Raw genomic sequence first — 11,638 nt, forward strand, 5'->3', positions numbered from 1 at the left:
GGTCCGGCGGCAAGCTGCTCTCCGCAATATCGGATCGCACTGATTATGCTGATTCATCGTTCTTCCATGCATACAGCAGTACTATAGTACTATAGGATCGAATGACAAGAACTAAACCAACTAGAGGGAGGTGAATGGTTGGTATACCCAAAAACCGAAAACTTTTAGCGGAAATAAAAGTTACCCTCGAAATCGACGGAGATCGGTATGACCGAGATTGATCTGCCGGTCTGACCGAGTGAATGCCGTCGATCTGACCGGTGTTGAATCTCCGGTCTGACCGCCAAAGTCGCCTGCCGCGCCTGTCGCCGCCGCCGGTCTGACCGCCGTGCTCCCGCCGGTCTGACCGCCCGTAGATCACCGGTTAGACCGCCGAAACCCGGTGAAACACAAATCGAAGAACTCTTAAAGTAGATGACGACTTTATCGATTCTCTCTGTGTTTACAAAGTGCACCAACAGCACTCCTTACAAAAATTTCGACTAAACTCGAAACCCTAACTCAAAACTCAACTCAATTGCTCTCTAAAGCGATACCGGGAAGCCTCACGCTCCCCCTCTATTTATACATAAGGTAGGCAGCCTAAAGCCACGAACCAAACTCATACTAGGAATCCTAAACATCTTACAAAATCCTCTAGTACAAGAAAGAAACTTTACATAACCAATCGTACCAAATTTGGACTCCTTCCAAATTCGACTCCGCATCTCATACGCACACAATAACTCTATCGTATGCCATATGGAATCTCCATCAACCACGTGCATCAACTCTAGCCTAAGTATCCTGCATGATCTCTGACCACCACGGACGTCGTCTTATCCCCAAGCCGACTCCCGGTCCATCACCGCAAATACTCTCCCGAGACATCGAGTCACCTACACATGGAACAAACAAAGAAACCATATTCCGAGACCAAGCTATCTCCAACTTGACTCATTAGCAGCAAACAATAGTATTACATACGTGTAGTATCCATCTAGAAGTCATAATCATGAAATAAACTCAGATATCCAAATAAACAACCCGAAACCGAAACCGACACAGTGTCGGCCGGTCAGACCGCGGGCTGCGCCGGTCTGACCGGTCACATAAAATGATGAATCCTGCGATCACCTATAAAATCCAATCATCTCCAAAACCACTTCGTGAATAAATTCCAAATAACAAAACCAATAATCTCCAATGCCCAATTGTTCATTACAAAATAATAATCAAAAACACCTTTGATTTTACAAGTATGTCGTCCTCCATCTCCTACGGCCCTACTCCCTCGCTCCCTAAATATTTAGCATTTTGATTGAATATGACGTATGCTAGTAATATAAATATAGATAAGAAACATGTCTAGATTCATAATACTAGTATTATGATACCCTGTATAGATTTATAGTACAGTATACGTTACATCCAACTAAAATCCCAATATTTTAGAATGGAGGAAGTATCTACTATCATGATTTTAAAATAAATCAATCTTTATAACAAATATAGCATATATAAGTATAATGAATCTGGATATTTTTTGTGTTTGAATTCATCATATTAGAATGTGTCATATTCTATATAAGATTGATTTATTTTTGAACCAATGAAATAGCTATATATATAACGAATTTTTTTTCCCAAAAACGTCACATCGAATCTTTGGACACATGCATGGAGCATTAAACACGAATCTTTTGAGCCTAATTAGTCTATGATTAGCCATAAGTACTACAGTAACCCACATATGCTAATGACAGATTAATTAGGCTTAATAAATTCATCTCGTGGTTTCCAGACGAGTTATGAAATTAGTTTTTTTTTTCGTGTCCGAAAACCCCTTCCAACATCTGGTCAAACATCCTATATGACACCAAAAATTTTCTTTTGGCGAACTAAACACCCTTAATCAGATGGTGTGTCCAGTGTCCCCTGTGTATCATATGCAAGCAAGCAAAGCGGATGGAAATAATTATAAGCCCATTCCCAACCCAATGACCAGGATAGAGTCCATAGCATTAAATAAGCTGCTACCTAGAATAAAAAATGATGTGGCAAGTGAATAAATGAGGAAAGAGAAGGAAACCATGTCTTGCATAAGACATGGTTTTTACACAACATCCAAGACATCATGTGAGATAAGTAGTATTAAATTTAAGTATAGAATAGTGATGTTTGTATTGGAAGAGTAGTGTCTAGTACTAGTTTCATGATGATGTAAAGTTTATCAAAACTATGTCTAGTGTCTTAGGTTGGGAATGGCCGAATCCCGATAGATCTCAGTCAACTCACTCAACGTATTTATAGTCTTGCTGGCAGTACTAATTAGGTCCCGTTCTAGACAATAACTCCAAACTATAAACTTTTTTGTTTTTGTTTAACACGTTTTTTTAACCGCTAAACGATATTTTTATTAAAACTGATATATAATAAAAATAAAAAATCAAATAAATATATTTTCAAATTTATAATAATTAATACTTGATTAATTATGTTTGAATGGTTTATCTCGTTTTATGTGTAAAAAAAAATCTATCTGCTACTAATGCAGGAACATGGCCTTACTAGATGTTGTACTAGCAGCGTACTTTTATTTACTTGTTTGTAAGATCAAAGTCAATAAAAAAACTTACTGCTTACTCCGATTTTTATATATAGCTAGGCCGAGTTTAGTTCTTTTTTTCAAACTTTCATTTTTTTTCTATCACATCAAAACTTTCCTACACACGTAAACTTCCAACTTTTTTCTTCAAACTTTCAATTTTAGCGTAGAACTAAATACAGCCCTAGTCGAAGAGTTGATGTATAAGACCCTATTTAGATGGTACTAACTATCACATCGGATGTTTGAACACTAATTATAAATATTAAACGTAGACAATTAATAAAACCTATCCATAATCTTGGACTAATTCGCGAGATGAATCTATTGAACCTAATTAATCCATGATTAGCCTATGTTATGCTACAGTAAACATTCTCTAATTATAGATTAATTAGGCTTAAAAAATTTGTCTCGCAAATTAGCTTTCATTTATGTAATTAGTTTTGTAAGTGGTCTATATTTAATACTCTAAATTAGTGTCTAAATATAGAAACTAAAGTTAAGTCCCTGGATCCAAACACCACCTAAAGCTCTACGAGGCTATATACACATGATACATTTAATGGATGAAAAGTCTCACCTGAGCCCACGAAAAACGTGTCCAGATTCTAAGAAGCTATAGCTGTAGAATCCAAAAAATAAATTCAAAGCCAGGAGTTAGAAACCTAACTTTTTTATATTCTTCCAACCAACTTCTCATAAACAACCCTAAGCCATGCTCCCTCCAGCCATGCTCCCTCCATGCATGCTACATTGCTACTGCTCCCTTCATTCTAAAATAAGTGCAGTTTTGTACTATTCATATCCAATGTTTGACCGTTCGTCCTATTTGAAAATTTCTTGTGATTACTATTTTTGTGTTATCAGATGATAAAACATGAATAGTACTTTATGGGCGACTATTTTTTTTAATTTTTTCATAAATTTTTTAAATAAAATAAACGGTCAAACACTGGACACGGTTATTCACGACTGCACTTATTTTGGGACGGAGATAGTACTATGGATCCCACTGGTTGCATAGGTACCCGTGCAAGCGACTGCTCATGTAAAGTGCCGGCCTGACTATCTCTCCTCGCATCTCTCTCCTCCACGTCACATTATACAGAACGAATATCAAATATTTGCTGGCTTGTCAATAGTATTTGTTTGATTTTCTCATTACTAATTTATCTAAGAATTGCTAGGAATCAATATGGGACAGAATGAGTATCAAATATTTATGAAGTTCAGTTCATAAAGAACGTGTCACTATTTCCAGTACACTTGTATCATTGTTATGTATTTTCTCTGTTCCAGAAAAAACGAATTGTTACATTCTAATACAATGAATTTAGATAAATGTATGATCACATTCGTAGTGCTATGTTGATTTTTTAATGGGACGGAGGTAGTACTTGTGTATGATTTGACATAAATCAATCAAAACATTTGGGGAGAAATTTAGTGTAATTTATCACCCTTCGATGAGTATTTTTTTTTCTACTGTACTTGTACTGGATATCTCGGTTCTCACTGCCATACTGCCATTCGTACCTGATAAGGTCAAATGTCAGGAATTGCGTCAACGACTCACGAAAAAAAAAGAAGAAGTGTGTTGATTCTTTGAGAAAAAAACTAATTAAAGAAACAAAAATATAATGTTAATTACAGAGTCATCGAACAGTAGCATGCGTGCATGTGACCCATACGCAGCGCCGACACATAAGCATAGGCATACATGTCGATGAGATCCTGATTTTTATGATTTAATTCTCACCGTTCAATCTGTCTCCCCTCTCCCTCTCCATCGTATATATATCACGTTCGCAGAAACTTCTCTACATTAATTTTCAGAGCAATGGGGCTCTCCCATCACATGATGACACAGACCCATACTGTCCTACACACGTCGCTGCATGCTCATACTCATTCTTTTCCTACCATCACGTTGTTTTCACCTTTAGTTCCCAAAACAAAAATCTTCACGCTGTCACGTCGAATATTTACATATACATGAAGTATTAAATGTAAGAAAAAACAATTACACAGATTACGTGTAAATTGCGAGATGAATCTTTTAAATCTAATTACGCAATGATTTGACAATGTGGTGTTGCAGTAAACATTTGCTAATAACGGATTAAATAGGCTCAATAAATTCACCAAGCAGTTTACAGGAGGAATCTATAATTTATTGTGTTATTAGATTACATTTAATACTTCAAATGTATGTCTGTATATCCGATGTGACAATCAAATATAAAAATTTTCCCCAACTAAACAAGTGCTTAATTTACCCTCATAAACATCTTAATTGCCTCGAAGCAATTATAACCAAACATTTTGGAATTTGGACTCCAATTGATGTAGTACTAATGATCAAACAGCAAGCGATGATGGTGGTCAATTAAAGCTTGCTAAACCGTGCAGGAATAGGCATGTTGTGTGATGGCCATGATGATGATATCAAACTGTGAGCAACACCAGTACACCCCCACGCTACAACTGACAGCGAGATGACTGACTTCCAAGCCACCCTGTCTTGCAGCGACATGGACATTGGATTGCGACATCAGAAAGAAAAATTTCAGAGTATTTGAAGGTAAACAGGATGGGGATCTACTCAAATTCTCAACTTGTAAATCACAGATTAGTCTTGACCAGTGCTGAAATGCTGCCACAAATTGGAGGGTCCAACTACTGAATCAGCTGTTCATCAGGCTTAACTGATCATATCTTTCGACTCAGAAAAGTAACAATTTGGCACTTCAAATTTCCCAGACATTACATGAGAGCATCGATATGAAATCGTATATACATGAAGATGAACCACGCATATGACTTGCTAGAATTATGGTATTACGACAAGGCTTAGATGTTACCATGATGTGTAATCAATCTGCCAAGTTAACCATAACTATAGAGTTTCAATTTTGGAGATTAATCATAAGTGTAGCACTGCTGGAAGATAATGACATAGCAGAGGTGATAGCAAAGGAATTTACACACAAAAAAATAATCCTATAAGAACCCTTTGACCATGATAGCAAAGGAATTTACACAAAATAATCCTAGAAGATCCCTTCGACCGTGAAGATAGATAGATCTTTAGAACATGTAGATCAACTCGACGTAGCAGAGTCTGATATAAACAAAAGGTGGTTGTCGAAGAACAAACCTTCAACTTCAAAAATATATGGATTTAGAACGTTGAGATGAATTCAGGCGCATCACCCCTCGGTCCAGCAACTGTCCTGTAAATATACAACTTCTTCACCTTCTTTGCATCATTAGCATTGTCTGCCTCATTGATACTTGCTGCTCTATTCATGACCTCGATGTTGAGGTTTGCCATGCTTGCTGCCAGAGACTTGCAACCCCCCAGGGTGACATTACACGACGACAACCAGAGTGAGCGCATTGCCTCGTACTGATGCATGCCTGCAAGAAGCGCGCTGTCACCAAAAGGACTGTCCCTGATTTCCAACTTCTTGAGATTTTTGCAGCCATTGAGCACGTAGGTCATGCCATCGTCGGTATCTCCTGCAAATGCTACAGAAAGCATCTCCAGCCTCTCAGCATACATGCCAATGTAGAGGAACACTGTGTCTGTGAGAAGTCCAGACAAACATAGCCGTCTAAGGCCTTTGCATGACTGTACGATTGCCCCAAAACCCTCATCCAATGGCTGCCCTGTCACAGCGTCTGCTGATCCTGGATCAAGAACACACAGTCTGAAGGACGTGAATCGTGGGCAGTTCTTTGCGACAGTAATCAGTGCAGAGTTTGTCATCCGTTGGCAAAAATAGAGCACAGACTGTAACTTGTTACAGCCTGCAGATATGGCAACTAGCCCTTCCTCTGTCACAGTGCTTGCTCTGGCATTTGCATTCGCAGGAAATACTCTCAACTCTTGGAGCTGTATACAGGATGAGGCTACAATTTTCAATCCTTCATCACCAATGTGATCTAACACCTGAAACCAAGGATAAGGCCTAGGTAACCAAAACACATTTATGAAGAAACAACCAACAACTGCATCACAAATAGAAGAAACATAGGGATAGCAAAGTTAACTGTAACCATCCATTTATCATGACATTCTACCGCAGTTAGTAAGCTTTAACTTCTATTCAAATAGTTGTTAACACAACCCACATACAAAGCTTATCTAACCTGAGTATAACACCCCAATTATTATTATACTTGATTTATTGTGTCATTATGTGCACTAATCACACAGTGAACTGATTAGGTCACATTGATACTCTTGTCCAACAAATATTTGGCATTATTCCCTTTTTCCCTGGTATGAAGTGGATCCAGACTAGTTTTATCAAGTTATCAATTAACAATCTTCCAATATCAAGGAATCAGTACCATGTTGACACAAACGTTGAACTGTATATGATGCGACCAAAACACAAATCAGAACATTAAAACCATGGTAGCATTACTAAAGATACAGGAAAATTCAAAATGTTGTTATTTCAAAATTCTAGAACATTTGTAAATCTATCTCACCATCTAGATATTTTAGTAACATTTGCACAAACAGATCAACATTCGCACAAACAAATTTGTGGTTTTTTATTTAACTCAGAGGGGTGCAATTCACCTCTGCTAAACAGTGAGTTACAAGAAAGTGGACTAAAATGAATTTTGGTTTGTTTAAGTATATGAAATTCTTGCCTACTAAGCATGTAACTAAAACCATAAGCTGATTGAAGTAGGATATGATTGCCAAAACAGAAGTTCCAAATAAGAAAATGATATCCCATCTACACTGTCATTCCATATACTTCCAGTGCAATGGTCTTGTAAACAGGGAAACAGTATAATCAACCTCACAAGTCACAACAAATGCACCTATCGACTGCAGGAACGTTAACAGTGTACTTAACCTCGCAAAAAAACACCTATATTTTTTCCCATTCGCCAGCAACCCCTATAAATTTTGTAAGTTGAAAATATAAACAACCAACACAGTATCACACTTCATAACTAGATTACTTAAATAAATCCCTAGCAAATCATTTGCATTACTTCTAGTAAGTCTTACCCACAATTGTTGGAGTTTCTTGCATTGACAAATAAATTCAATAAGATAAGCACTCCTGACCATTGGAGCAGAGCTAAGGTTCAAGCACATTAGATTCTTGCAAACAGGAGCAATCACTGGAATAAACAAGCTTGTAGCATCCCAAAACCCAGATAAACTCTTCAGCAAACTGCAATGTTGAAAACTATTGAATAGCCCAGCATATGCACCAACAATATTGCCTCGTACAAAAGATCCTGTACATAAATCCACCAGCCTAGGTCTGCGACAAAGAATTCTGGCCAAAACATCAAGTGGAACTGAACGGTTCAATCTCAAGCTTCTAAGATTTGGACTCCTTGCAACCAGTATTTCCAATGCAGGACTATTCACCTCCCCGGTCAAGCAAGAAAAATTCAAGGATTCTAGTAATGTAGAAGGCTTGGGAAAACATCCAAGCCAACGAGAGTCTCGATCCTCCACCAGACTCTCTTGTAAGTCCAGTTCCTTCATAAATCTAAGAGCGAAGAGTTATAAATAAAATTCATAAGATGCATTGCGTCAGCCAAAATACTTCTGCAGAAAAACTAGAGACAGTAGAGGTGAAAATAAATCTAAAGTTAGCTTTATGTAACAGAACAGAAGTATGAGATCACAAATTTAAAGTTGTCCAAATTGTTGCCAGCTACTATGATTAAATGACTATCAAGGTAATCAAGCCGATGAAATATGCTTAGCACTGGTGCCTCTTGAGCACTGACCACCAGTTCCACCAAAGACAAACAGGTAGCGCACAAAATACTGGATGGTGAACACCCTTAAAGATGATATCATCCAAATAAACCAAACAACTTATCATAATTCAATTTGGAGTAAAAGGTCAATAGATGTTATTAAAAAAACATGAGACGGCTTATAAATGAAACTGTGAAACTGAGAAATGCAAAAGCTATTAGATAGGAAAAAGTAAAACAGTGAATAGTTTAAATTTCTTTAGTCCTTTAGGATGGATTTAGGAAGTATAATTTTTGTTGATCTCCAGTTCTCCACCCTCCAGCACTGTTTCTTGGTTATTAGTCAAAACATTTCCCAAACATGTGTAAGTATACAATGAAGTGTTTCCAGTGCTCCTTAAAATTGCAATAACAATATACTAGTAGCAGTGACTTGCTCAATTTTCCAACATTACATGGTTGTTCTTGGTGTTTCCACCTTGCTATATGGAGTTCACATAAACATTGAGAACTATGGATAAAGGAATCTTGAAGTATTTCAGTTAAGTGCTCATGGAAAAATGAATATGTGATATTTTCGTGATTTCAATAATTATCTTCTGACATAAGTCACACAAAATCCCAATAAATAGACAAGCAAATCATATCACACGATTTGATATGAATAAAAGAGTGTTAACTAATAACAACTAATGCAAAAAAATAGTGTAAGTATTTAACTGGAGATTCAAACTAAATTATGCAAAACTTAGATTGCCCCTAAATTTTGTGAGGAGCTTGTGCATTGTGTTTGACAGTTTTAGTTACGCAATTATGATCTCTAAACCTGTAATAGATAGATATAGCCTAAACTGAAACGAAGTACACAAGGACGAATGAGGTTCCATGATGTGAACTAGACTTGAGCATTGCCATAAACTGAACATCAAGAAGGTTGAAAACCTGAGTACCTAACAATAGGTAAAGCATAGCTAATTAAAATGGCTATGCAAGATTAACTTAAACAGTCAGAGCCAACAAAGTCAATATCTAATGGAGGACTCCTAAATTCAGATCATTACGACACAAAATCTAGAAGCTTGCATTAGTCTCACCTGCAATTGGTAGCGACAGTAGCAAGCCCATCAGTGCTGAACCCCTGACAGCCAACAAGGACGAGCGACTTCAAATTGGGGAATGAGCAAGCGAGCAGCTTGAGGCACCCATCAGTGACAACCATCCGCTTCAGCCGGAGCTCCTCGAGGCCAGGGCACGCGGCGACGCACGCGGCCACCCATGGCCGCGCCGCGGCACCCCACCCTGCGGGGACAAAGCGCGGCCTCCCCTTCACGCTCAGCGAGCGCAGGCCGGGGAAGCGCGCGTGCACGCGCTCCGGGCGCGCCGCGTAGCAGTTGCACACGAGCACCGAGCGGCGGCTGAGGCGCTCGACGCGGTACCACTCCCGGCACACCAGCGACACCGCGTTGCGGTCGCGGTGCGACGCTAGAAACCCAAGGATGTGCTCCACCACCTCCTCCGGGAAGAACACCATATGCCGCCGCCGCCTCCAAGAATCCTAATAATTCCCCATAGCTCATACGATCTTCTCAATTTGGGACATGTTCACAGCAGTGGCAACGAGGGTTCAGCTGAGCCCCAAATTATTTTGCAAAAAAAAATAAAAACAAAATTGCAATTAGTACTGCAGCACGCACCACGGATCATATAAATGAAATCGGGACGAAATAGGATCGGCTAATTGGACGCAAATAGGCCAATCTAACACCGATCTAATCGATCCCCAGTTACGAGAGAGAAGAGCCCAATACCTTTCAGTTCGATTCGAAGGCCGATCGCGCCGCCGCTGGGATCCACACCCGCTCACCGGCGGCGCACGCAAGGACACTCGCCGGCGGCGAGGCAGGGGGTGGAGAGGGTCGCCGTGGCTCCGGCGAGGGGGGGAGTGGAGGTGAGGGTTTTTCTTCTGTTGGCGAGTAGCGAAGGGGAGAGGAAAAAGGGGAATGGACATGGATGGAAGTGGGCACCGCCTATTCCGCGAAAGTTCGTTAGATGGCGAACGGAAGGGAAGGGAGATGAGAATTTTTGTTCTCAAATTACATTTCCTTTTTCAGTTTTAATAAATGAAGAGGCTTGAATAAATTATACTTCATCTGTTTTATAATCATTTTGATTATTTTCTAAATTAACTTGTTGTACCAAGTTTATATAAAAATTTAGTAACATCTTTAATACTAAATTAGTTTCATTAAATATAACATTGGATACAGTTTGATAATATATTTATTTTGTGTTATAAATGTTACTATATTTTTCTATAAATATGGTCAAATTAAAAAATATTTCACTAGTAGAAAAAAAATAATATGAAACGGAAGGAGTATAAAACTGTATTTTTTTTCCACAACAATTACGTTTTAGCTTATATGAGAAGGTAACAACTTGGTTTGTAATGAGTTTTATTTGGCAACTTAAGTTGTTGCCTGTATGTAAAATTACACAAAATGTATAGCGCTAGTTAAATAAATTCTACGTTATGTTTGTTCAAATTTTCATTTAAGATGTTTTATGGTATTTAAATTTTTATGGTAAAATCTTTAGGGTTAACTCGTTTGTCATGGATGATACCTTTGCCGGCTGCCGCTGCAGAGTAACTCTATGATGTGAAAGGGTAAGCCATACCATCGGGCATGTTGTGCATTGTCAATACAGTGGAAAAATTGATTATATTACAATCTCATATAGTTCGTAATAAGTAGTTGTGGTCAAAAGTATTATTGAAAAATTTATCGGACCGCCTAATTTTAAGTTTTTATTTTTTTTCTTCCCCCATCTCTACTAAATCAGGGTTCTCTCATCTCAGATTCCCAATAGTCTTCAATACTAACTTACAGGTTATGCCTCTACTCAAGTAGTCGGGCGGCACACCTCTTGGATCCCTCTAGCTCTAGCTGTCATGTATGTATTGATCTCCTACCTAATTGTTATCCCATTGCTTTAGAAAACCTCATCGCAGTTACCAAGGAGCAAATTTGGGCAATATATATGAGACATGAATAAATGGGTTATAGAAAGGTCATTAGCATATGTCATAGATAAAATCAATATGGGAGACCGAACAGGAGAAGAAAACTGGAGACAAATTAAATCAGGCATCTCGGGTAAAATAATTATCAACACAATAAATAATTGAATGCACTAATAAATAGTAACTATGTGAGTATATATGTGACATTGTATCAATACTTCGTAGTTTCTAGTGGGCTTCCTAGGAGGATAGGACCTATGTAGCTT

The 11,638-nt window shown here is 38.3% G+C and overlaps 1 protein-coding gene across 1 annotated transcript; it reads right to left on the bottom strand.

The window, feature by feature from the left end:
* Positions 1-5,371: 5,371 nt before the first annotated feature.
* LOC127754786 (transport inhibitor response 1-like protein Os11g0515500) lies at positions 5,372-10,380 on the bottom strand. Its single transcript, XM_052280367.1, has 4 exons — positions 10,156-10,380; positions 9,442-9,975; positions 7,635-8,130; positions 5,372-6,548 (listed from the first exon to the last, which is right to left on the bottom strand). The coding sequence occupies exons 2-4, from the start codon at positions 9,876-9,878 to the stop codon at positions 5,775-5,777; spliced, it is 1,707 nt and encodes a 568-aa protein (XP_052136327.1). The 5' UTR covers positions 9,879-9,975; positions 10,156-10,380; the 3' UTR covers positions 5,372-5,774.
* Positions 10,381-11,638: the final 1,258 nt, after the last annotated feature.

Source organism: Oryza glaberrima, chromosome 11 (assembly GCF_000147395.1).
Source record: "Oryza glaberrima chromosome 11, OglaRS2, whole genome shotgun sequence".
NCBI lineage: Eukaryota > Viridiplantae > Streptophyta > Magnoliopsida > Poales > Poaceae > Oryza > Oryza glaberrima.